The 26,221-nt window shown below is 32.3% G+C and overlaps 7 protein-coding genes across 8 annotated transcripts; 2 read left to right on the top strand and 5 right to left on the bottom strand.

Annotated features, from left to right (window-relative positions):
* Window positions 1-5,091: 5,091 nt before the first annotated feature.
* Window positions 5,092-5,908, bottom strand: LOC111681140. The gene has a single exon (XM_023442865.2). It carries the CDS (start codon window positions 5,906-5,908, stop codon window positions 5,735-5,737), a length of 174 nt encoding a protein of 57 aa, XP_023298633.1. The 3' UTR covers window positions 5,092-5,734.
* LOC111681139 lies at window positions 5,709-8,132 on the bottom strand. The gene is made up of 3 exons (XM_023442864.2): window positions 7,974-8,132; window positions 7,223-7,750; window positions 5,709-6,113 (listed from the first exon to the last, which is right to left on the bottom strand). Exons 2-3 carry the CDS (start codon window positions 7,511-7,513, stop codon window positions 5,946-5,948), a joined length of 459 nt encoding a protein of 152 aa, XP_023298632.1. The 5' UTR covers window positions 7,514-7,750; window positions 7,974-8,132; the 3' UTR covers window positions 5,709-5,945.
* A 1,001-nt stretch (window positions 8,133-9,133) lies between these two features.
* LOC111681138 lies at window positions 9,134-14,203 on the top strand. Its single transcript, XM_023442863.2, has 7 exons — window positions 9,134-9,746; window positions 11,888-12,012; window positions 12,085-12,216; window positions 12,290-12,810; window positions 12,881-12,970; window positions 13,039-13,208; window positions 13,280-14,203. Exons 1-7 carry the CDS (start codon window positions 9,292-9,294, stop codon window positions 14,139-14,141), a joined length of 2,355 nt encoding a protein of 784 aa, XP_023298631.2. The 5' UTR covers window positions 9,134-9,291; the 3' UTR covers window positions 14,142-14,203.
* A 1,942-nt stretch (window positions 14,204-16,145) lies between these two features.
* On the bottom strand, window positions 16,146-18,194 carry LOC111681100 (sodium-independent sulfate anion transporter-like). Its single transcript, XM_046951116.1, has one exon. The coding sequence runs from the start codon at window positions 18,170-18,172 to the stop codon at window positions 16,379-16,381; it is 1,794 nt and encodes a 597-aa protein (XP_046807072.1). The 5' UTR covers window positions 18,173-18,194; the 3' UTR covers window positions 16,146-16,378.
* A 2,727-nt stretch (window positions 18,195-20,921) lies between these two features.
* On the bottom strand, window positions 20,922-23,406 carry LOC111681095 (protein ST7 homolog). Of its 2 annotated transcripts, XM_046953058.1 has the most exons (3): window positions 23,106-23,299; window positions 22,845-23,036; window positions 20,922-22,765 (listed from the first exon to the last, which is right to left on the bottom strand). In XM_046953058.1, exons 2-3 carry the CDS (start codon window positions 22,981-22,983, stop codon window positions 21,321-21,323), a joined length of 1,584 nt encoding a protein of 527 aa, XP_046809014.1. In that variant the 5' UTR covers window positions 22,984-23,036; window positions 23,106-23,299; the 3' UTR covers window positions 20,922-21,320. The 2 variants fall into 2 exon arrangements, with proteins under 2 accessions (XP_046809014.1, XP_023298587.1); XM_023442819.2 differs by having other exon boundaries at window positions 22,845-23,406.
* A 120-nt stretch (window positions 23,407-23,526) lies between these two features.
* On the top strand, window positions 23,527-25,302 carry LOC111681096 (protein CLP1 homolog). The gene is made up of 5 exons (XM_023442820.2): window positions 23,527-23,770; window positions 23,829-24,381; window positions 24,440-24,810; window positions 24,880-25,013; window positions 25,090-25,302. The coding sequence occupies exons 1-5, from the start codon at window positions 23,672-23,674 to the stop codon at window positions 25,202-25,204; spliced, it is 1,272 nt and encodes a 423-aa protein (XP_023298588.2). The 5' UTR covers window positions 23,527-23,671; the 3' UTR covers window positions 25,205-25,302.
* Window positions 25,254-26,143, bottom strand: LOC111681097 (YEATS domain-containing protein 4). Its single transcript, XM_023442821.2, has 2 exons — window positions 25,518-26,143; window positions 25,254-25,459 (listed from the first exon to the last, which is right to left on the bottom strand). Exons 1-2 carry the CDS (start codon window positions 26,059-26,061, stop codon window positions 25,299-25,301), a joined length of 705 nt encoding a protein of 234 aa, XP_023298589.1. The 5' UTR covers window positions 26,062-26,143; the 3' UTR covers window positions 25,254-25,298.
* Between the last annotated feature and the right edge of the window lie 78 nt (window positions 26,144-26,221).

Here is a 26,221-nt window from a genome sequence, read left to right as displayed (position 1 = left end):
AGACTAGACTTTAGACTAGACTATAGACAACACTATATTACTAGACTATAAACTAGACTTTAGATTTAACTATAGACTAGACTTTAGACTAGTCTTTAGACTTGGCTATAAACAAGTCTAGACTATAGACTATATAGAATAGCCTATAGACTATACTAACCTATAGACTCGACTGTAAACTAGATTATATACTGGACTATAGACCAGACTATAGACTAGACTATAGACTTGACTATAGACTAGACTACAGACTAAACTATAGACTAGACTATGGACTAGACTATAGACTAGACTATAGACTAGACTATAGACTAAACTATAGACTAGACTATAGACTAGACTCGACTAAAGACTAGACTAAAGACTAGACTATAGACTAGACTATAGGCTAGACTATAGACTAGACTAAAGACTAGACTATAGACTAGACTGTAGACTAGACTATAGACTAGACTACAATCTGATCTACTGACAACTATGTGCACCATTTATCAAAAGTTAGAAAAAGTACCGTTATATATTTCAATATAAAAAGTACTAAAGAGTTGAATTTTCCATGCATGGCTGTTCAAATTCATAGATTAAGATATCTCGAAAAAGTCGACAGATTAAACTTCATCTGGAAGTATACAAAATTTTGCAAATAAAGATATCTTCGCTTTTTTATAGCGTGTCGGATTTTACCTTTTTATCAAACTTGATTTGATTTCTGATTCATATGATTTCTGATTCAGTTTCTGTACTTTAGAAAAGGATATCTGACGAGATATCTAGAAAACCTAATGAGATGATTCGGATTTGGATTCAGTCCTTTAAAAAAGTATAGTTTCTGTTTTAAAAATTCATTGTTATTAAAGTAAGAGAATATTAATGTATATTATAATTTGAAAAAAAAAAACTAAAAAATTTAAAGCATTTTTTTAACAATTCCAAAAAAGTCAAATAAAAGTAAATGTAAATTCTAAAAAATAGGACTTAAACTACAGCATTTAAAAAAAACACACACAGACATATTCAAAATGATAAATTTACTTTGATATATTCAGAAAGTGTATAACTCAGACGTCTAGACGTCTCTAAGCAAGAATAATTTTTTTTTTTTTTTTTTTTTTTTTTTTTTGAAAATTTAATCAGACGAATATAGTAGACGAACAATTCGGAGACAAGAGAAGGCAAAAATCATTTATAAATTTTTGTGAGAGACGTTTATATTAATTAGAAAAGAAATGTAGTTGAAACCGTTTTCTTTTTAATATAAAAAATTTGATACAATGTTTTTTTATTATACAAAATATATATATACATATAAAATATAAAACCAATAAGCTTTTCTAGTTAGTCTAATATTATACATTATATAAGCATATAAACAAAATTAAACTAAACTTGAAAGTGACAAAAATTAATCCTTAAAAACTTCTCATAATAGAAAACAAACAAAATATTTGTTTAAATTGAATAAAAGTGAAGTTATAATCCTTATGGTTTACAAAATACTATTTGCATGATCACCTTTTTTAATTAGCTATAGATAATTAATAACTATATATACAATACTTATACAAAAAAAAAACAAAATTAAACAATTAGTAATATAATAAAATAATAATAAAAGAAATCCTTTTTTAGAAAACCTTTAAAAAGTCTGTTAGATGAAAAATTTATACAATAATTAATGAAATTTACACTAAATGACAACAAATTTTTTAAAGCAAATTTTATACAAAAAAAAGAAGAATAATTAGCCACAAAACAGTTTAACCCCAGCTTTGACATTTAATTGTTTAAAAAAATTAAATTTAAAAAAAGAAAAAATACTTTAAAAGTGCCTTTTATTTGCAAAAAACAAAACAATTATTAAAAAATAAAATTAATTAATATTTTCTTTAATAAAATTTAAATTTAATTTATTTATAAAAAAAATTCTATTAAATGATTTATAAAAAGTTAAAAATATATATTTAAAACAAGTTAAACTTGCATTTATATAATAATTTATAAACATTAAATTAACTTTAAAAAACGAAAAAAAAGTTAAAAGCTATAAAAAAATCAAAACAAAACTATTTAGCAATTGAAAATTTACCCCAAAATAATAAAATGAAATTATTTATAATAATAAAAAAAATAATTAAAAGTTTTAAATAAAACCTTACAACAGTTGAAAACTTTTTTTCTAAAATATTTAACAAAAATAAAAAGAATTTATAATTTTGTTTTATATTAAAAAAAAGATGTTATTACTGCATGTTAATTTTGAAACTTTTTTATATACATTTAGTTAAATAATTTAAGTAAAATATATAATTAATATGACAAAGTAAAAAAAACATAATAATTATTATATTAAAAGCTAGTTAAACAAACTAATTAAAATAAAATACCTAAAAACACCACAAATACTAAAAGCAATCACAATTTATGAATTTAATATGCAAAAAATAAATAAACTGCTTAATAAACTTATCGACAACCTAAACTAAAAGCCAGTATAAATAATAATTATTATTAAAAAGAAAAGAAAAATAAATTAAATAAAATATTAAATAAAACTTAACAGAAAGTATGTGTATTTTATTAAACATAAAAACTGGGTTTTAACTTAGTTTTTAACATTTTTTTGTGTTTTGTTTTTAATAAGGATGTCGTTGTATTCCCAGCAAAAAAAAAAAAACAACTTCCAAAGAAGCGAAAAGTAAGTAAAATTTACTCCATGGAAATACTGAAAAAGACCCAATGAATTTATGATTTTAACACAGGCTTTTATCATAGTAGTGATGTTATTTTTATTTCACTCCAAATTCACTACATCTAAAAGTCATTCTTAGGATGTAATTTGTAGTTTAATAGAATGGAGCACTGAACTTAATTATATTAAAAGTATCATTTGGTCACCACCAGAAATAAGTTATACAGTTTTAATGGTCACCACCAATTAAGTTTAAATGGTCCGCACCAAGTCACATTGTGAGTATTTTATGGTCTCCACCAGTTAAAAACATAACCTCACTCACTGTGTAAAACGAATGCACGCGTTTAATGAAGACAACGCATAACAGGTTTTACCGAACTGACCCTTCTATCGAGCTCCAGATCCGAGCCCTGTCGGGCCAATTCATCTACAATCTCATTACCCTAAAGAAGTTATGATTTTAACACAGGCTTTTATCATAGAAGTGATGTTATTTTTATTTCATTCCAAATTCACTACATCTAAAAGTCATTCTTAGGATGTAATTTGTAGTTTAATAGAATGGAGCACTGAACTTAATTATATTAAAAGTATCATTTGGTCACCACCAGAAATAAGTTATACAATTTTAATGGTCACCACCATTTAAGTTTAAATGGTCCGCACTAGGTCACATCGTGAGTATTTTAATGGTCTCCACCAGTTAAAAACATAACCTCACTCACGAGGTAAAACGAATGCACGCGTTTAATGAAGACAACGCATAACGAACAGTTAACAGTTAAATTGCACTATTTTAATGAGAAATAACTCTGTTGAAAGCTCGGCAACATGCAAAAGCCTGATCGTGTTTAAGATATAAAAACGATGACGCGAGAATTGTTCCCCAACTCAGACCTGAATTACAACTGTTTTTGTTGTAACAGATAAACCTATAAAATAATCTAATTGGGGGGGTTCTACATTAATGTCCGAGCCTAAAAAATGGTCCTACATCAATTGGATGCGTCTATAAAACCTTTGGCAAGAGTAAAGTAGGAAATATGGTGGATTGTCTTGAGGACCCTGACCACATATAGTTGGACCTAGATTAGAAGAAAATTTCAAATTAATTTATTTTCTTTGTTTTCTTTCTTGAAAACTACTGACTGAATATGCCGGTAAACTCAACTTACAGTTTGTTGTTGTTGTAACAGTTCGACTGTGTCCGATAGTTCTTTCTTGGAGAAAAAATTTCAATTAATACAGCCGTCGCTGGGTTGAAAATTTTTGGACGAGTATGACTAGCACCAGAACTGAACTAGAACTTAACTGAACTAGAACTGAACTAAAAACTGAACTGAACTAGAACTAAACTAGACTTGAACGAGAACTGATCTAGAACTGAACAAGAACCGAACTAGAACTGAATTAGAACAGAACTAGAACTAAACAAGAACAGAACTTAATTACAACTGAATTAGAACTGAACTAGAACTGAACTAGAACTGAACGAGAACTGAACTAGAACTAGAACTGAACAAGAACCGAACTAGAACTGAACTAGAACTGAATTAGAACAGAACTAGAACTAAACAAGAACAGAACTGAATTACAACTGAATTAGAACTGAACTAGAATTCAACTAGAACTGAACTTAAACTAAACTAGAAATGAACTAGAACTAAACTAGAACTGAATTAGAACTGAACTAGAACTATACTAGAATTAAACTGTACTAGAACTGAACTAGAACAGAACTAGAACTGAACTAAAACGGAACTAGAACTGAAATAGAACTGAACTACAACTAAACTAGAACTGAATTACAACTGAATTACAACTGAATTAGAACTCAACTAGAACTGAATTAGAACTCAACTAGAACTGAACTAGAAATGAACTAGAACTAAGTTCTAGTTTCCAGAACTAGAATTGAACTAGAACTGAATTAGAACTAAACTAGAACTGAACTTGAACTGAACTAGAACTGAACTAGAACTGAACTAGAACTGAACTAGAACTGAACAAGAACTGAATTAGAACTGAACTCGAACTGAACTGGAACTGGAACTGAACTAGAACTGTACTAGAACCGAACTGGAACTGAACTAGAACTAAACTAGAATTGAACTCGAATTAGAACTGAACTAAAAATAAATTAGAATTGAACTAGAACTGAACTAGATCAGAACTAGAACTAAACTAGAAATGAACTAGAATTAAACTAGACCTGAATTAGAACTGAACTAGAATTAACTAGGTCTGAACATGAATAATTTGTATTATTACGCCCCTCGTGTATGCGGTCCTGTGTAAGTACAATCCATTATCACGTTTTTGCTAAAATTTTACTTAACCTAGAGAAACAAATTACATTCGAATGGCTATAGAAAAAAAATAATAAAAATATTTAATCGTAATATTATATTTAGTACTTTTTTTATTTTTTATTCGTAAAATATATAAAAAATATATTTAATAAAAATATATACCACAAAGAGGGCATACATATAAAAATATTTTAGTAAATTTGTAAATATACGTAAAACAATGTGATATGTGAGGCTTAATACTATAATTTGTGAAGTTTTAAATTTTTTTTGTTTAATTTAAACTGGACGGAATGTATTTCTTTTTTTATATAAATGCTACAATTATAAATAATGTTTATTAAATTAAGATAAATAATCCCAAATAAGCTGATGCCATTTAAATAATTAAAATTTAAGGAAATCAATCTGTTGTAAGAAAATTGAAAGAAAATTGTATTTAAAATTGAGTGAAAAAAGTATTAACAAATAACGTTTATGAGATTCTGAAACGAAAAATTCAAATTCAAAATTTTGATTTAAAAACTGATAAGCATTTAAATAGAAACAGATCAGTACTTAATTACAACAGTTTCACTCTTATTCCACTTAAATTCTAACAAAGCTGCTTATAGGGATAATTTACTTAAAAAAGGCACTTAAAAAAAACATTAAAACAAAATGGAGGGATAAAAGTAATATTGTTATATGTAGTTTAAAATTTAAATAAAACTTGTACATTAAATATATCTCAAGCATAACTGATTTCATGATCGTAAGCACGCTCACGATACTCTTCACTGTCGGGCAAGGCATGATGTCTTAGGCCACAGAGTCGTGGTCCAAAACGTAACATTATTATAATTACACCCACAATGAATAAAGCTAAAGCAGCTACAGCTGGATATAAAATAATAAAAGCCATTTTCAAATAAACAAAAAAAATAAAATGATAAATAAATTTAAATATCGCTTTCTCGTTTGGTATGTAATTCAACGTATTCTTCACGCTGTCTTTGCTGATGTAAACCTCTGCCTTCGGGGCGTGTAGGTCTTTGTTGATACTGATGATGTATGGGCACGTCTTCTATTTGGGCTTCAATATCTTCGCTAAAAAGACGTGGAGCAGGCTGTGGCAAAAAAAGTAATAAAATCAATAAAAAAGGAGGAATATATAGTCAGACATGAACGAGACCATGACCATGATACCCTACACAAGTAGTGAGTATGTTAATTATGTGTATTAATATCTTAATGTCAAAATATTTAATTAGTGTCAATTATTTACATATATATAGTATATAAACAATTTATTACCAGAATTTAATTAAATTTTATTTAAAAAATGCAACCTGTATCGTGAGCACAAGATTTATATGAACACAAAATAGACGGACATAGTTTAAATGAATCATAGAGTGATTTTGAATTGATAGAATATGTTTTTTTTTATATCCTTCACCTTCGTGAGAAGGGTATATATATGTTTGTCATTCCGTTTGTAATTTCTATAATATCATTTTCCGACCCTATAAAGTATATATATTCTGGATTCTTATAGATAGCGGAGTCGATTAAGCCATGTCCGTCTGTCTGTCTGTTGAAATCAGTTTTTAGAGGTCCCCAGATATCCGCGAGATCCGAATCTTCAATAATTCAGTTAGATATGCTTTCGAGAAGATCGCTATTTAAAGTCAGCAAAATCGATCGGTAAATAACGGAGATATGAGCAAAAATCCGAGACAACCTCTGAAAATTTCATCAAAAAAGCCACATTTTTTCATGCTTTGTTAAAAAAGCAACAACAACACTGTGTGTGAATTGAATAAAGATGTACATGTGCGTGTGGAGATGCATTTGGTTTTACTTGGCTGTGTATTTGTTTTTGTATGTTTGGATGCTGTTCTGTTCTCACGAAGGTGAAGGGTATAACAAGAACAAGGAGATAAAGCAGTAATATGTTGGTAATACAGCTCATATTTGTTTGAAGGTGGCAATACAGTTTGACGGTGGTATTACAGAACAACAGTTAATATTTCTTTCTGCTACAGTTTATATTTGTTTGTGTGTATGTTATGTGTGACATGTATGCAGAGATACAAAATAAATAAAAACTGTTTTCTAAAACATACTTGGTGAAGGGTATATAAGATTCGGCACACTCGAATATAGAAATATTACTTGTTTCTATTTAAATTTTTCTAATTTCTTTTCACAAAAACAAAAAAAAAATAATTACCTGTAAACTTTGAAAATATTTAGCGTCTTTTAGTTCAGTAAAATCCAATGGTGGTTGATTATGTGGAGTTGCTGACCAAATGGATACGAGCCAACGATTGCCGGTATGTCTATCCTGCCAATACTGACGATGTTTCGAACAGCAACCAAAGATTATATTTAAAATTATTATTGAACCGAGAACGACGGTACATACAGCTATGGTCACATAAAATGGTGAAAAATTACCATAAATATGACCAGTAAAGAAGGGATTATCTTTGTAGGCTGTACGTTCTTCGAGTGTTGACATAGTCTTGTTAGCGAAAGACTAATATAAAGAGATTTTTCCAAGACACTGTGTGTAAATAGTTGGAAAAACTTGTGAATTTCTTTTACTCTTTAAACTCTCAAACTTTTCTTCCTACAATATAATGCTAAACAACAAGCATTAAGAAACTGACATGAACATGAATTTGTGACGACACACGTTTCACCATAACAAAAGCACGCATTTAGATATATTTTCCATAAAACCTGGATGAAATCTCTGTGGAAAAAAAGAAAATTTAAAAAAATTATTTCTATTTAGTTTTATTTTTATTTAAAATTTTGAATTTTATTTTTGAAAATTAACACATTTTCACGATGGACACTCCCCTATGATGTATAAAGCTTGGCTTAATTTAGGGTGTGGCGTCTAATTCGTATGGGAAATTTTAATTTGTTTACGTTTGTTGTAAATTTCTTTGTTATTTATTTTAAATACTTACACTTTGTTATTTTTTGAAGTATTGTTTAATATATTTTTATTATTTTAATAGTTTTTTCATTTATTTTTCAGTATTTATTATTTTTCCTTTATTTTTTTTTTTTGGTTGCTCATACAAAAGTGTCAACACAACAATTCATAAAATTTTAAATGAATGAATGAACTTGTTTTTCTATTTTACTTAATACAAAAAATGAATGACCGTAACCAAGGCGAATTCATACAAGGTGGTGGCAGTTCTGTAACAACAACATGTTAGAACTAGTCTACACTAGGAAACTTTTGTTGAAAAACCTTTTTCATAATTCTCTTTTGAAGTTTCTTTTATGTCCACACATAGAAATTTGTGTTAATTGCATTGGAATGAGTTGAATAAGAACACTTTTCGCTGAGGGGTCTCCAACGTGCGACAAGAGTTTGTGGGCAAAAGGGGTAAAGAAGAAAGGGAAATACTTTTCGACTTTTTACAACTTTTCGACTTTTTCCGACTTTTTCGATTTCTTCGACTTTTTGACTATTTTCGACTATTTTTTTAATTTTTTCGAGTTTTTCCTACTATTTTAGAGTTTTGACTTTTTCCATTTTTTTTTAAATTTTCGACTATTTTTGACTTGTTTCTACAATTTTCGATTTTTCGACTTTTCGACTTATCGACCTTTTTCGACTTTTTTCACAGACTATAGTCGAGCTATCGACTTTTTTGGAACAAAATAGTCGACTTCGACTTTTTTCGACAAAAAGCCGATTGTTCGATTATTCGAAAGTCGATTTATAGAACCCTACCCTAATGGGAAATAGAGTGATGATGGTGTGCGATCAATCGAATGCATAATTCATTGTTGCCACTTGCAATATTATGAATTTCATTTACATTACATTTATTCCAAAAATAATAAATATTTTAATTATTTGCTTATTAAATTTTAGTCATTTTTATAAGAAATATAAATATTGATTATATAAATAACTATAAAAATGACAATATTTCTCAGCTAAACTCATTTTTTAATAATCAATTGGTCGATATTTCACCAAATTTGTACAAATTATTAACGATTCCAAAAAAAGTTTATCTGTGTCAACGGGTATGACGCCGCCTACCGCAACTTCGACGGCGTCATTAATTTTGAATCGACACTGATCAACCAGTAACCAATAAGTTCATTATAACATAACATTAACAATCATCAATTTACATTCCTTCCATTCTGTTAATTTGTTCATTTCTAATTTTGGGGGTTCCCCCACCTTTGCCACGTGAAAGAAAATCATTTATAAATTGAATCGAATCGCAATCGATCGGTACAGTAGACAACAGTATGATGTCAAAGGAACAGTTACAACAGCAATTGCGTGAAGACATTGGAAGTGATGAGATTCCCATTGTTAAATCTATGGATGTTTCAGCGCTTTCCTTGCAACAACTCAAAGAATTAATGTTGGAACATCAGCTATCTCTGGAAGGCAGTCGTGCGGAAATGGAAAATGCCTTGATTGCATCATTGGGTTGTAAGCAAGTCGATATAGTTGAAATGGTTACAATTGATACTTTAAATGTTGTCCAATTGGAAGAGTTATTGAGTGGAATTTCTCGACCACCACCATCTGAAGAGAATGTTATGGGTAATATCGAGGAAAATATTGTGGAGGAGCCTGAAATTGAAATTGCAGCACAAGAACCTCCGGCACTAAATTCACGTAAAAAAACAATAAAAGAAGCACAGCAGGAGTTGGCGCATAATTGCGGTTTCCAAGATAAAATCATATGGGATCTGTAAGTTTTGTTTGCTATTTATTACACTTGTATTAATTGTTTTCTAATGATTAGTAAATTAAAAACAACGCAAAAAATACGTTCACGTCATACATACTTACATAGGTTTATTAATATTAGGATGGCCCATTATAGATGTAGATGATGTTCTACCAAAAAAGAAATTTTAGTTTATTCTTAATTGAAAATTTTTAATTTGAAATTTTATTGAGATAATATAATATCAATCAATTGTGTAACAATATTTTTGTAATAAACAGACAATGTTTTCAGTAAATGACAACTGAGCTACATAATCGAACCATTATTTTTTCTATACAAAAGGGCCTTCCTAATGTACATACATATGTTTGTACCTATGTATGTATGTAATTATAGACTAGCATACCCTGGGTGCTTCGCTACCCTAACTATGTTCAATATCGTAAAAATATCAAAAAGTTCCATCGGAAAAACGAAAAAGTACAAAGATCTCTTTCAATAAATTCTCATTTAATAAGGACCGTGTGTTCCGGTTAACCATTATAAAGAATCCATTTGAATAATAGAAAAGTACCAAATAATTCCCACTTCCAGAATATTATTCAGTCAAGACCATGTATGTTAAAATTAATGTTCATAGGTTGAATATTTTAGAAAATTTAAAAAGTTCAATTTATGAGATAAAAAGTACTAAAAAGTTATCTTTTAAATGATCTTATTCAATGAGGACCGTGTATGTTTAATAATCATGTGTTTTCAGTTCATAATAAAGAACATACATAGAGTATCATTTGAAGGAAGAAAAAGTACCAAAAGTGGAATAATGTTTACCTAAGTGGAAAAGAGTACAATGTTTCCCCTTTTCGCTTAGAAGTATACATTTACAAAATGTTCCGTATTTAAATCTACATATATATCACAGGTAAAACTCAAACGATTCAAATCTGCATTCATTTATTCCAGAAAAATTGTGCTTTAAAAAAAGGTACCAAACAATTTACTCGAATATGGTCCTATATAGGCCTTAGTACTCGAATTCCAAAATAATATACCAAAAGCTTATTTTGTGTGAGTAAATAAACTACTTTTTGAAATTCTATAAAAGTTGGCTCAATGAGTTTGAATAAAATTAAATTTCCCCTTTTTGGTACTTTTTTTTATCCAGTGAAATAGCAAAAATTTTATTACAATAAATATTACAGAGTTAGTCCGTAATTTAATATGAATAATTCAATAAACTGAAAAAGTGTTCTTATTGTGCTAAAAAAAAGTACCATAAATACAGTTTTGTGCCTTTTACACCCAAAAAGGATTGAATTTAAAAAAAAGTACGAAACAGGTGTCTCATAATTTTTAGAGATGTATCCAAAATATTTAGAAAAATGTGATTATGTTAATTAGTTTGAAAGTTATAATGGGCTGAAAAAGGTACCATCAATCACCTTTGTTACACATTTTTACCCCTTAAAAGTACGAATTTCAAAAAAGTACCAGCAATACATCTGCTCATTTTTAGAGTAGATACAGGTGCATTTAAAATGTTTCTTGTATCACTAATATTATGTAAGATATTTTAGAAAACCTGTTTTACCCGTTTTTCCCCTTTTTAACCGTAAATGTGCAAATTTCCAAAAATCCCTCCTTAGTGGATCTACATAACCAAAAACACATCTACTGTCAAAATGATTTCATGATTTTAGGTTCAGCCGTTTGGGCTGTGTGATGATGAATCAGTCAGTCAGTAACGCTACTCTTTTATATATGTAATATATATATTATTGCAAATAATTTTGATTACTCACTTCATAAAAACTGATTTCATTGTGTTAATGTGATAAAATATTGTGTTTCGATAATTTTTAGAACATAGTACTAATGACTAGATAATAGATAACATATAATAAATATAGACTAAACTATAGACTATTGTATACAATTGATTCGACTATACTATAGACAAATGTATAGTGAAGACAAGACTATGAACTAGACAATAAACTAAACTATGTACTAGAAACTACACTAAACTACAGACTAGGTTATAAGCTTGATACTATAAACTAAACTATATACTTGACAATAGACTGATAATAAACTAAACAATTGTGTAGGCAATGGACTATATTAAATATTTACATTACCTGTATACTTAACTTTAGACTAGGATCCAATGATGCCAATGTTATGAAGGAAAAAATAAAACAATTAATACCAGATCAAGAAAAAGGACAAAAGACAATTGAAAATCTAAGAAATGTTATTTTCGAAAACGTCTGGGCTCAAAGTAAGTTTTTAATTTTGTTTCCATTATATCCGGATATAACAAAGGAAAGTGGCTGCTTTTGTTTTTTTTTAGGGAAATACACAAATCGCTCATCGGTTTCTTATATATTTTATGTAATGGTAACAAAAGATGAAGATTTCAACACTGCTCCCGAATCCACTGAGTTTTCATGTCATCCAGTATTTCGCTGTAAAAAATGCGATAGTAGGTTATTGAAAATTAAAAAAAAAAAACTAAAATATGTAATTTGTTTTGTTGTTGGTTCTTTTTTAACAAGACAACTCCGATAGTAGCAAATGCTGTATGATTTATGTAGACGAAACCGGTAGAGTTTATCAGAATTGGAAATCTTTTGTAAATGAAAATGTTTTGCCGGCTGGTACAATGATTGCACCACGCCATGGTATTTATAACTTTGATAAAAATAATGATGTTATATTAGACATCTATTGTACACCCAGTGGGACAGCAGGTGCTAAATTTATGAATGCAGCACAAACTGGTTCAGCGGTAGCGGGCATTGGGGCAGCTTGTGTGCCTTTAGCTGCTTTAGCTATGCCCATAGCAGCTCCTGTTGTAGCTGTAGCTGGTTTAATTGGTTTAGGCGTTGGCGCATTTACATCCGTAACTTCAGCTTTACATTTGTCTGATCGTGCGAAGCATGAACAGTCTATAAGTTTAAAAGATAGCCAAGCTAGAGGCAGTTATCTGGGTATGGTGGGTGGTGCGATAGGCGTGGCTGCTGCTGGTGCCACGGCCGCTATGACATCAATGGCGGCAGCTGGTAAAGCTACTGCGGTAAGCAGTTTTAATTTTCATTTGAAATAATTAGTATTAAATTTAAGTTTTGTTTTATTTGTTTAAATAGGGTATAGAAGTTTTTGTTAATGGCATTAATATAACATCAATTGTTCTTTCCGGTAGTGGTGTTGCAAATGGTGTTTTAGATCTAATATTTGTAAGTAATTTTAATTATATTTTGTATATAAATATGCAGCGAATTAATATTTATATTTTTTCATAAAGAAATATAATGATGATGAAAAAATTTCCTCGCTAGATGTTCTACAGTTATCAGCATCTTTGGTGCTATTTACACATTCACTCTATAACTTTCAACTAGCTTCACAAATCGCCAATGATGCTCGTGTCAAATCTATACAAACCTATCGTGAAACTTTAAGTAATCGTCAAAGGTACGTTAAGTATAATAGCACATCGATATATATTTCCCATAAAAATCCTTTTTTTTTTTTTTTGCTTACAGAAAAATATTTGATAAAATGTCAAAAGAAACTGTACGCATACGTGGCAATACTCAGGGTAAAATGGATATTATACGTGGTGTTAATGAGATTCCCGATCGGCAATATTTAAATGATTTATTTAAAATTAACAAACAATTGAATAAGAAAAGTATACGACCGGCTTTTGCTGAATCTGGCAAGGGGGTGGTTTTGAATAATGAATTACCCGTCGAAACGTCTGTGCTAAGACAAAGTGTACAACATCAAAAGGGTCCTAATATATTGGAACAAGTTTCACAACCCATACCCTCTACACACAATTCCGATACCTATACAACACAAACCCCCAAAATGGCCAGATTATTGTATTCCACCGGAAATGTTGAACAAAACATTGACATGAATCAAGATCCCTTAAATCCCCCTAAACGCTCACAAAATGCTATAGCTATTTTGCCTAATCTTGCAGTTGGCTTACCAAATGGTATTGTCATAATGCTAGAGCTGTATGGCAAAATGTTTTTGGATAACATTGCCGATGGTTATAAATTTCAAGATGTTATTTTAACGATGGCCAATCATTTGCAAGAGAATGTATTGAGATATTTAATGGAATTGGCTAAAACATTTATAGAAAATTTCCTAATTGAGATTGAAAGAGTTTTGAGTTTATTTATACCCACAGAATCGGTTTTATATCGTATATTAATACATGTTACAAAGAATTATAGTGATTTAAGCTATGAATACATATCAAAAAAAGGTCATGAAATTATAATGTCTATTAAGAAATTTTATCTATCATTAAATCCAAATAATCCCCATGGATTGTCAAAGAAATGTCCAGTTTGTCAGGGTATGTTTTATATATGTCAATTATAAATATATATTAGATATACTTTTACACTAAAGATGCCTTGGGAACCTATATACATATATACACACAAAAGTGCCTTAAAAGCTTTTACTAACACACAATAATTTGACTCAAATTTTTATCATGACAATTGATATTTAAATCACATATTAATGTATTTATAAGCAATAAAATTAAATTAAAAATTATAAAAATTTTGAACGTTTTTAACGATATATACATATATACATACAAATTGGCCTCGAAAAGAACTAAAATTATATTTTTGTGAATGTCCCCAATTTTGAGATTATTTTAAAAGCTTTAAAATTTTTTCGAACATTATTTTGAATTTTCGAACTTAATTTTAAATATTCCAACATAGCATTGCAGTGTCATCAAGTGTATTCCAGACTGCCAAATTTAAGACTACCCTTCACGAAGGGTAGTCATCTTATCGCGATGTGAAGGCTTAAGTGCAACGAATACCATGGGCCATGCTGTTGGAGTCAGCTCTGCCCAAGCTGGCTGGCTCAAGGGGTCAACCTTGTCAGATGGGTCATAGGAGGAGCACGATACTAAGAACTAGCCCTCCCACCTGGCAGACGTCTGTTTCCCATATTGTTCGGATTGATCCCAGAGGGACGGTAGTTTTGTGTCCCATGATGTCAAAGAAAGAAGAATGCCCCTCGTATCCGGTTCGGGATACGTAGACCCTATTCCCACAGCGGCGACACCTAATTCGCAAGCATCTAGAGCAACTGCTGGCTGGCTGCTTGTAAACCTATCCCTCCCACCAAACCTTTAGTTGTGGGTAGGGTTCCTAGCGGCTAGTTACCTCTGTCTGTCGTGGCAAGTACCACCGCAGCCGCGAGACCAGCCCTAGCTGATCAAAAGTCAGCCACTTCCCTGCCTTCGGATGAAAAACGTGTCTCCCTTGTGCAAAAGAGGAATCGTCGACCCTGATGTCGGATTCCTCCTCCTACACTGGAAAAGTCGACGAACTCGATGTCGGACTCCTCCAGCGTACCATCAGCAGATCCCAAACGGCACAAAAATCCTTCACGTAGGGTTTTTGCACACCAACAATGGCGCCAAACCCAACAATGCTTTGTCCAGTTACGAAAAATCGTCTCTTGAATGGGCCAAAAATATCCTGGCGATACAAAAGGACTCAGATCCTCTAGCCAACGCAGAAGTGACTAAGTAGAGATCCGAGGAAGAGTCCCCTTCTTTGTCGAGTATTCATCCGACGACTAAACGTCCCAAAAAGGCGTCAACTGTCATCGTTAATAGGCCTTTCAGTGAGGTTGCCAAAAATCCACTGGTAAGGGCTATTATCGATAGGAGCAAACGTTTCCCAAAAAAGTTTCCTAGTGTGAACCACGTCTAATTTAAATTGTGGACATTATACATCAACCGGTAACTGACAATGATGCTAATACGAAAATCGATAAGCCGTTTTAAAGAAACTGCGTTTTTGAGTTTCAGGCAAAAACTTAATTTTGGGATTTTTTATAACTGTTAACTTTAAACCACTATAACTTTGGCGGCTTTTGTTAAAAATTATTCACGAGAAGATAATTGTACTTCTAACTGCCGGTCCACACTAGGAAACTTTTTTTTGGGAAACTTTTGATTTTGCGTGAGAGAGAAAGAATATCATTCATCTCTCTCGCGGTACAGAGTTTTTCGTACTCGGAAACTTGTTTTGTTATTCTTCTCATTCGTACAACAACAAATCAATGCAATTAATACGTAGTTTCTGAAACAAAAGTTTCTATGTGTGAACATTGAGACCTGGTTCACACTAGGAAACATTTTTCCCAGTGTGAACCAGGTCTAAAGAAACTTTAAAAGAGAATTAAGAAAAAGTTTCTCAACAAAAGTTTCCTAGTGTGGATCGGGTCTACGGTGTTAGACAATGCTCCTACAAAATATTGTTGATGTGCTATTAAATTTCATAATTTTTTTAACCTCAAAATCTAAATTAAAAAGAGAATTTCCCATACGTGTATATTTTTTTTAAATTTAACTTTTTATTAAAAATAATATCAACGTTGAAAATGTTTAAAGAATAATATTAATGGATATATGGAATATTAATACAAAGATCGGTGCCATTATAAACATTTCGAAAATGCAAAATAATGTTTAAAAAAAGTGTAAGATTTTTGTTTTCTCGCTTCCTTAAGAGATCGTGTTCTTATATTTTCACATTAGTGCAAGAGAACTTATGTATGTCACCGAATACAATGTTGCCTCAGAGCCAATTGTGCAATGGTTTTTTTCGATATTCTTCAATAGTTTCCTCTAATGATTTGTGAAATTTAAACATATTACGCATTTTATTATTTAAACGACAAACTACACCAGCCGATGATATATTCCAATTCCAACAGATCATATCACAGTTTAATACTTGTAAATCTTCTCTTAAAGACACCAAATTTGCAGCTACTGTATAATCTATACTATTAATTTCCCGACCATTGATTACGATCAAATGTATATTATGTGTCTGGTGTAAATTAATAAAATTTAACAACTTTTCATTTAGATATTCGGCTGAGGCATAGTCCAGCGTTTGTTTAACATCAACCATAGCAAATTCATAGTCCAGTAACTTATAAATACATAGCCTTAGTTGGGGCCTAGCACTACTGTATAGAATGTAGAAAAGATTGGCGATAATACCACATAAAATACCATATTCCAAACTCCAAAATAGGCAAACAAACAGAGTTATTAGAAATGGTAAGAAATCTTTCTTTTTTGATCTCCAAGTATCATGAATTTTCTCCACATCCACCAGTGACAGCATGGCAGCAATTATAATGGCCGACAGAGTAGCTTTAGGTATATAATAGAATGTTTGGGTTAGAAAGGCTAAAGCCATTAATACCAAACTTCCAGTTACCAAACCGCCCAAAGTTGTCTTTACACCACTGGCATTATTAACGGCTGTGCGTGTAAATGAGCCGGTAACTGGCATAGACGATACAAAACTACCCATTATATTACACATACCCAAAGCAATCATTTCCTGTGAAGCATTAACGATTTTTCCCTTGGAAAATGCTTTAGCTATAGCTACCACCTCTAAAATGGCCACCAAAGGTATGGCAGCAAATGAAGCACCCACCGTATTCATCATTTCCTTTAAGGTTACTTCGGTTCCATTAATAGTAGTACCTGTTAGCGGCACTTTAAATGGCGGTAAACCGGCAGTTATATTACCCGTTACCTTAAAAGGTTGAGTTCCCTTACGACTTAAGATATAAGCCAAAAAGGTACCAACTATAACCGCCATTGCATTGCGTGACAATGAAACATATTTCCAAAAGGTGCGATTACCATATGGTATATCCTTGACTTTCTTCATAACCAACAATAAGGCCAAAGTAACTAAACCCAATATTGCATCATTCCAACCGATATCATTAAGGTGTGTAAAGAAATGCTGCCAAGCCGGTATCAAATCATTTGAAGGAGCTTTTATACCGAAAATATTATTAATTTGAGCACTAGCTATCGTTATGGCAGCCGCTGTGGTAAAACCTATAATAACAGGTATTGATATAAATCTTACTAGCACCCCCAGATTTAAGAGACCTAATGCTAAAACAATACATCCAGTGAAAAAAGCAATCATAGCAGTATATTCAGGACTTAAGACCGCATAGGGATGGACCATTAATGCCATAATTGCAGTGGTGGCTATAGTAACATCTTTGCAGGAACCAAATATTATATACATAAATGAACCCATAAACGCCGAATACAAACCATATTGTGGTTCCAGACCAGCCACTACACCATAGGCAATGCCTTGGGGTATCATAGTTAGACCCACCGTAAAACCGGCTATAAAATCTGCTAATAGAAAACTCTTTTCATATTTGGGCAACCAAGATATAATGGGAATTTTTTTCGATATTGAACAGCATTCCTTGGCAGCAAATTTTAAGGTCGAGTTTAGATTTGGTAGTTTTTCTTTGAACAATTTTTCCTCAATATCGCTTGTTGAGCTAGAGTTTACACTTGTTCTCTGCATTATTGAGGAAGTGCATTAAAAATCTCTAAAAGGGGACACAAATACGTTAATAAATACGAACAAATTTAGTATTTTAAATTCACATATACTAACGTTTCAGCTCCAAGATTAATGATAACTAAAAATTTGCCCACAGATAGATGGTTAAATAAATGAATATAGACATTTTTTTGAATCTACGCTAGTTGTAAACTTCTATAATTTGCTGTTAGATGATAACAAATGTAAGTAAACAGTTTTCCAGTTGGTAATAAATGATTTACGACAGTGACAACGAACACCTCATAAAGTTGCTGCAGAGCAGGCATGGAGAATGCATAACTTTAGTATTTTTTCAGTAATTATTTATAGAGAAAAATACCACGGTATCCTATGACTCATTTGGTACTTGTTCTAGCTTATACATTTATGGGTTAGTAGGCAGTTTTTAGTAATAGTTTAGTCTAGAGTCAGGTCTATAGTATACTCTATAATCTGGTCTATAGTCAGTCAATAGTACTGCCTATTGTCTAATCTATAGTTTATTCTATAGCTAAGTCAATAGTCTAGTCTATAGCCAAATCTGTAGTCTATTTTATAGCTAAATCTATAGTCTAGTCTATAGTCATGTCTAGAATATAACCTAGTATATAGCCTAGCATATAGTGCAGTCTAATCTATAGTCTATTCTGTAGTAGAGTATAGTATAGTCTATTCTGTAGTAGAGTATCTAGTGCAGTCTAATCTATTGTATAGTCTATGGTCTTGTATATAGTCTAGTCTATAGTCTAGTCTATAGTCTAGTCTATATTATAGTCTATAGTCTAGCTTATAGTCTAGTCTATAGTCTAGTCCATAGTTTAGTCTATAGTCTATTCTATAGTCTAGTCTATAGTATAGTCTACAGCCTAGTCTACGGAATAGTCTATAAAAGTCTTGTCTATAGTATAGTCTACAATCTACTCTAATCTAGTAAAAACACTGCAAGTAAAAGAATAAAGCAAGAATGTGAAACATTCAAGTCAGTACAATTAACAAGTCAGTACCCCAAAGAATAAAGCGATAAGAGAGATGAACTTTGTCCTCTTATAAAGTCCAGTCGAAGAAGAGACTAACGGCCTTGACAAAACCTAGTAAACTGCGAGGTTCAAGACGCTCGTTCGACTCCACTTTTTGCTCATCCTCGCTTAGCCAACAATAAACCGGAGTATTGCTGTCCCACTTACTGACAAAGGCCTTAACTGAGCTGTGTCCCGTTAGCATCTCTATCAGAATTCTCAAACTGCGTCTATCCAGTCCTATAAGTATTTGGGTTGCAATGCAATCCACTATTCTAGGACTGGTTTATGATGTCACTGATTCTTTCAAATATCAGACTGCACCATGCACATTACAGTGGCCCCCGGCACCCAACACAATCTAACGACAAACAGCTTAATAATGTCCCTAAGGGCATTTCTACAAACTACGATATGATTCTTAATCAGTTCCGTCACTTTCCAGATCACTGCTTCGAAGACACTACATTCGTTAGGGAGTTTGAAGGAATGTTTTATATTGATATCAGTAATATAAACACCGGCACTCGTGCCTGTATCCATCTTGAACCCGTCAGTGAGGAATGCACACCCACCAAATAGTCTATCGAATACAAGCCAATCATCTATAGTTGGAAATTCCATTAGATGTATTTCCCCAAAGTCTAGAGTCGTAATTTCCTGATCAAATAGACCTACTTCGCACAGAATTTTCGCATAACCGTAAAGCGAAGGTTTGACTAACAAAGGTTCTTAGAATCTTAGCCGATTCCTAGCCGACACGTCCGCTACAAAATGTTCTATGGGTGACAGGTATAGATGATAGTAATGCCAATAGAGACACACCTTTGAGCTTTATTTATTATCCTTCTATAACTGTCCTTTCTCAAGGTCTCCCACCAGACAATGCAATCATACGTTAGATTAGGCCTGACAACCGATCAGTTTATAGTCTACATAGTCTAAAACTTAATGGTACACTTTCTGTTTGAAGTTAGTACATTATCTAAATATCAATTTTCCATGCCTGTAATCATTATACCATTCACCACTAGCTATGTCCGTCCGCCCGTCTGGCTTGTTCTCTATGTAAACCTTGTGTGCAAGGTAAGATAATTGGATGAAATTTAGCACACACGCTTTTTTGGGCCAAAGACGAAGACTTTGGGCCAGTCTATTACAGGATTCCCTGAATAGGGCCTTTTGACATGTAATTAATTTTTTAAATGATCTATTATGTCAACAAAAGTAGACAAAACTTATTTTTATAGAACTTTAAATGACACTACCGATTTTTGTTATGATCGGGCCTAATTTGATCTTAGCCGCCATATAAACTCCTCTTCAGAAAATGACTTGAAGGTCAAAATTCACTTATAACACTAAAAACACATTTCAAAAATTCAAAATTTCACCAAAAGTTAAATTTTTAATTAAAAATTTAAATCTTCATTAAAAGTTTAATTTTTTTCATGAAATTCAAATTTTTAATTTTACAAAAATTGGTTCAAAATAAATTTAATTGTAAAAAAACATTTTTTTAATAAAACAATAAGTACTTGCTGATTTTTGCTGAAGTAATACTAAGATTTACTTTTATTTTGGGAATATGTGTTTTTCTTTTTGTTTAATACAATATTTATTCAATTTTCTTTTAAAATTAATATTAATAATGAAAACTTGTTTTTTGTTTTTTCGTTAATATTCAATTTCATTAAAACCAACAAAAGAAATTAAATAAAATATTTTGTTTTTATTCTTCATATAAACGTAAGAAAAATAAAATTAGTTGAGTGTAAATAAATAAATTATTAACCGAACGAGATGTTCAGAAATTAGGAAAATATTTCATTAAATTAGAGTAAAATATATATAAAAAAACAAGAAAAAAAAGAAGGAATAACGGAAAGCCTAACAAACAATGTAGTACATATGTATGTGTTTACCTGTATGTAGTATATAACGTAATAATAAATGGCTGAAAAAATAACCAAAAGTTATAAAATTGTTATCATCGATAATTATAATTATAATAATAATTGTGCGAGAGAGTATAAACGTGTGTTATATCGTCATCATCGCCGCCGACGGTGGTGGTGGTGGTGTTGTTGGAGTTGTATTGTTGAGAATGTTTAAACTCTTGACAAATGTTGCAATAGATTACAAGGCCAAAATGCTTCAATGCGTTCTTTGAGCAATTGAAATGGATACGATATCCAGGTAAGTACTGTTTGTGCCAACAAACCCATGGGTTCGGGATACTGATGTGTCAACAAAGCCAGCAGGGCGGTAAAAGAACACAAGCCTGCTGTAAAAAGTATAAAGAACGGTAGTTCTTTCTTGGGGTAAACGGATACTTCATGAAAGGCTGGTAACAACTCACGATCAGCACACTCTGTACATGTGGGATATGGATAGAAGAGATGACCGCGCTCTAAAGGATACGGTAACATGCGAAATGTTCCCTCCCAAGTACAATGCAGCAGATTTAAAGCACCGTCTATGTTCTTCCAGTGTTTCAAATGGAAGAATGCATATGCCAGAGCCTCGGAATCGCCTCTCTTTAATATATGTTCGGGTGGCAGGATTAATGGTTTGGTTTCAAGTAAATACTTCGGCACATGAGGATTAAACTCAACGGCTCGATGTATAGCTTCAACAGCACACATTTCGGCCGGGCTCAGGCCTCTCTTGGAGGCGATATCTGGTGAAAACTTATCTGCCACCGCTCTGGCCTTCAGCAATGCTGCTGTATAACATATAGTAGCCGATTTTGGCAAAGAGATGTCATCGTACTTAGCTAATACTGCTTGGCAATCAGCATACGCCTGCATCTCCAATAATGTTTCAATGAGATTCTCATGAATGTTTAAAACATTCATTATTGAGGGAATTTCCTTTGTAAGGTCGCGAAACATTTTCGCAGCCTCTTTTAACTTACCCAATTTACGAGCACACATCGCCAGACGTCGCCGTATATAAATGAGAACATTTGTGTCTCGACGATGCAGTCCCTCGGCTATGGGTCCTTGATGTTGCGTGAGTTGTGATTTGCGATAATTCTGCTCGGCCACCTTTAAAGCTGTGCGCAATATACGTTCAGCCTCCAGTATGGTAGTTGCTTCCTCTTCCGCCAGCAATATATAGGCTGGGGCACATTCTGGATTTATTTCAATTGCATTGTGTGCCGATTTAATACGTTGCACTGGATTTCTTTCACGCCAGGCTGTTTGCATAATTTCATATTCCTCTTTTCGTGCATCACCCTCGCATGTAAAAAATGTCTGATGATCTTGGGCCGAAAGATTCATGTCATAGTAGGTTAAGGGTTCTTTACTGGTCGCCCAAAAGAAACGTTGATACTCGGCACCACGAAAAAGATTTAAAGGATTACGCCATACTTTGCATTCGGGCATTTGTTGACCATTTGCTGAAGTGACACCACCGACGCCAGTAGTCCCGTTATTGCCGTTTGTTGAGCCACTGCTAGAGCTGCTGCCACTGCCGTTGTTTGTGGAATCACTGGACGAATCACTACCGTTTATCCAAGGACTTATGTGATTGATGGAAACTTGTTCTGCAATACAACCAATTGTAAAACAGATGTTTTGTCAACAATATTGATTTGCTTTTCTCAGTCCAATTAACACACTCACCTATAAATGAAGTACCGTATTTACGAAAATACCACCACTCGAATATCAATATAAGTCCCGATATTAAGCTAGATGTTCCCGTCAAAGCCACATAGAACTTAGGCGTCAAAGTGCTGAGGAACATTGATGAGTCCCACATGACGCCGCTACTGCCTTCCTCTGGCACTTCTTCAATATTTGCCAATATTATGTCTGTTTACACCAACAAAATGAAGAACGTTTTACGTTTTCCTAAAATACAAATTCCTTTATTACATTTACTTATTTTTTTACTCCACACGACTGCTGCTGGATATTAAACTAAAAAAAAATATTTTTTTCTTATTCTGCTTCTTCCTTTCTCTGTACTCTCGCACTGTGTGAAAAAAGTTTTTCTCTATTCGTTTTCTTTAAATATTTTTTAAATCCATTATTTCTTATTCAATTAAAAGATTTTACGCTTTTTAAACACAAACAATTAATATATTTACTATTTAAAATAATTTTTATTAATTGTTGTTGGTATGAAAAACAAAATAAATATTTTGCAAAATTGTATATGAAAATTTCGTTTCGGTGTATACAAGAATTCTGTGCAGACTATGAAAAATGTACGCCGTCATTATTAGACTTCTTGCGATGGTTTCAATTGGTTGTCATCCCGCAAAAATATATGTATTTTCTGTGTCAAAATAATTTTATGGAAAACTTGGCGTTAACATCACTGTTAGTGCAACGTGACAGCTGTTTTTTGTTGTTTGTTTTGATTTTTTTTCTTTATTTGAGCGCATTTTTGCGGAAAATTGTACCAGTAAAAATTATTTTATTATTTCTTATGAAAAATAAACATGACTGAGGAAAATAAGAACTATAAAGAATATACATTGGAGGCTGATTCCGAATTGCGTTTTGAAATCGAAGATAAACATGCTAAAGTGCAAGTGACGGTAAGTATGCAAACAAGCTGATTTATTGTAAAGCATGAAAACTATTTTAGGTTTACAGCTTATTTCAGGATTCGCTGAAATGTTCGGTACGGAACTGGTAAAGAAGAAAAAATATGATTTTGCGGTGGGAGCTAAAGTAGCCATATTCACTTATCATGGCTGTGTTTTACATTTAACGGGTAAAACAGATGTTAGCTATATATCCAAAGAGACACCCATGGTACAGTACTTGAATTGTCATTCGGCTTTGGAGCAATTGCGTGAGCAGGCCGAAGAAAAAGATGAACGCGGTCCGGTGGCCATGGTAGTTGGCCCCATGGATGTGGGTAAGAGTACTTTATGTCGTATATTATTAAATTATGCTGTGCGTCTGGGTAGAAGACCACTTTATGTGGATACGGATGTGGGCCAAGGAGCTCTAGCTATACCCGGTACCATAGGTGCTATATTAATAGAAAGGCCCGCTAGTATTGAAGAAGGTTTATCGCAAACGGCTCCTTTAATATATCATTTTGGTTATAAGACTCCTTCCGGAAATAGCACACTCTATAAGGCGGTTATAAGCAAAATGGCAGATGTTACATTGGAATCGTTAAATGTAAATAAAAGAAGTAAGTTATTTTTACCGCTGTTTATAAAGCAAATTTCAAATGTTTTTTTATTTTGTAGCCAAACATTCGGGTATTATTATAAACACCTGCGGTTGGGTTAAGGGAGATGGTTATGCAAATTTAGTGCATACAGCACAGGCTTTCGAAGTGAATGCCATATTTGTTTTGGATCAAGAACGTCTTTACAATGAATTGTTGCGTGATATGCCTTCGTTTGTTAAGGTTGTTTTACTGCCCAAAAGTGGCGGTGTGGTAGAGCGTAGTAAAGAACTACGTGCCGAATGTAGAGATCAACGTATTAAGGAATATTTCTATGGTTCAACAACGCCCTTTTATCCCTTTTCGATAGAAGTAAAGTTTGCAGATTTAAAACTATATAAAATAGGAGCACCACCTCTACCGGATTCTTGTATGCCCATAGGCATGAAGGTACTGCAATATGCAAAGATTTTTCTAACCCATTATATATATGTAAACAAATTTCTTTTCCTTTTTAAGGCAGAAGATAATAAAACAAAACTGGTGGCTGTAACTCCATCACATTCTCTTTTACATCATATATTAGCGGTTAGTTTTGTTGAGAGTACCGAAGAGGATGTAATTGGTACAAATGTTGCAGGATTTGTGTGTGTGTAAGTTACTGCAAATCATTGTTTTTTGTAGGCATATTGTTTTAAAATCTTTTAAAATACACTTTTTGCATTGTAGTACGGGAGTTGATATGGAACGACAGGCAATAACCGTTTTATCACCGCAGCCGCGTCCTCTACCTAATACCCTATTATTGCTTTCGGATTTGCAATTTATGGACAGTCATGCCTAAAATGTTGGCAGTTATTTATAAGTTAAAGAATCTAAATGAAAACTATGTTTTAGTGTATATTATTTTCAAATATATTTCTTTTTTATATCTAACATTAAGTATTTGGAGGTTTTTGTATTTTGGCCAATTCTGCTTTAAATTTCGCTATAGTTTCTCGGGCTAATTTCAGTTTGTCCTTTAAGGTGTTTATTTCTCCTTTAACTTTGTGCTTAACATCCAGAATGTTTTCTAAAGTTTTCTGTTTTTTCGCCTCAACTAGGAAAAAGAATAGAAAAAATGTAATTTAATTTAAGAAACCTGCTATTGAACTTACAGTCTGTATCGTGGGTATAGGCGCCATTTGTCAGGGGTTGTACATTCATTAGAAAATGTTGCATTAGTTGTGTGGGCTCTTGGAAAACAATTTCCTCATATGATTCTGAAACCAAACCTTTTTTGGGGTCCATTGTGGTGTTGGCAGACAATTCGCCATCGACTATAGGAGACTGAAACAATTTCAATATGTGATAACAGGTGACAGGCCTCTCGGTGGGATCGTGAAAATATATCTTAATGACCACCTCAAATTCACCCCATCCTGTTTCGGTTATTTCGTAGGGTGGTTTTGTAACAATACGATTGGGATTGGCATAACTTTCGTGCAATTTAAAGTGAACCTTTTTAACATAAACCGACATGTCTTCATTGTGATACGGTTTAACATACACTTTCCATTGATGTGTATGTCCATCTTCTTCACGTTTTTTACCAAACGACCGGGCAATATTACCATAAACAATTGGCTTAACTATAGTAAGGCCTTTAACACGTCCTCCCGAATCTGGTCCAAAGTCTGTAGGTATATTTAAACTGTTCATATTTTTTGAAGAAACTTAAATTTGTGTAAAAATTTCAAGCGTTTGTTTACTTTTATTTCCCAAAAAAAAAGAATAACACATAGTTGTAAGAAGTAGTATTAGGTAAAGAGTTGTAAATAGTAGCACTTTTTGAGCAATTTTATAGCAACTAACTTTTATA

The sequence above is a fragment of the Lucilia cuprina genome, chromosome 5, assembly GCF_022045245.1.
Source record: "Lucilia cuprina isolate Lc7/37 chromosome 5, ASM2204524v1, whole genome shotgun sequence".
Lineage (NCBI taxonomy): Eukaryota > Metazoa > Arthropoda > Insecta > Diptera > Calliphoridae > Lucilia > Lucilia cuprina.
Note: the sequence above shows the minus strand (reverse complement) of the source record. Positions and strands in the feature narration are given on the sequence as shown.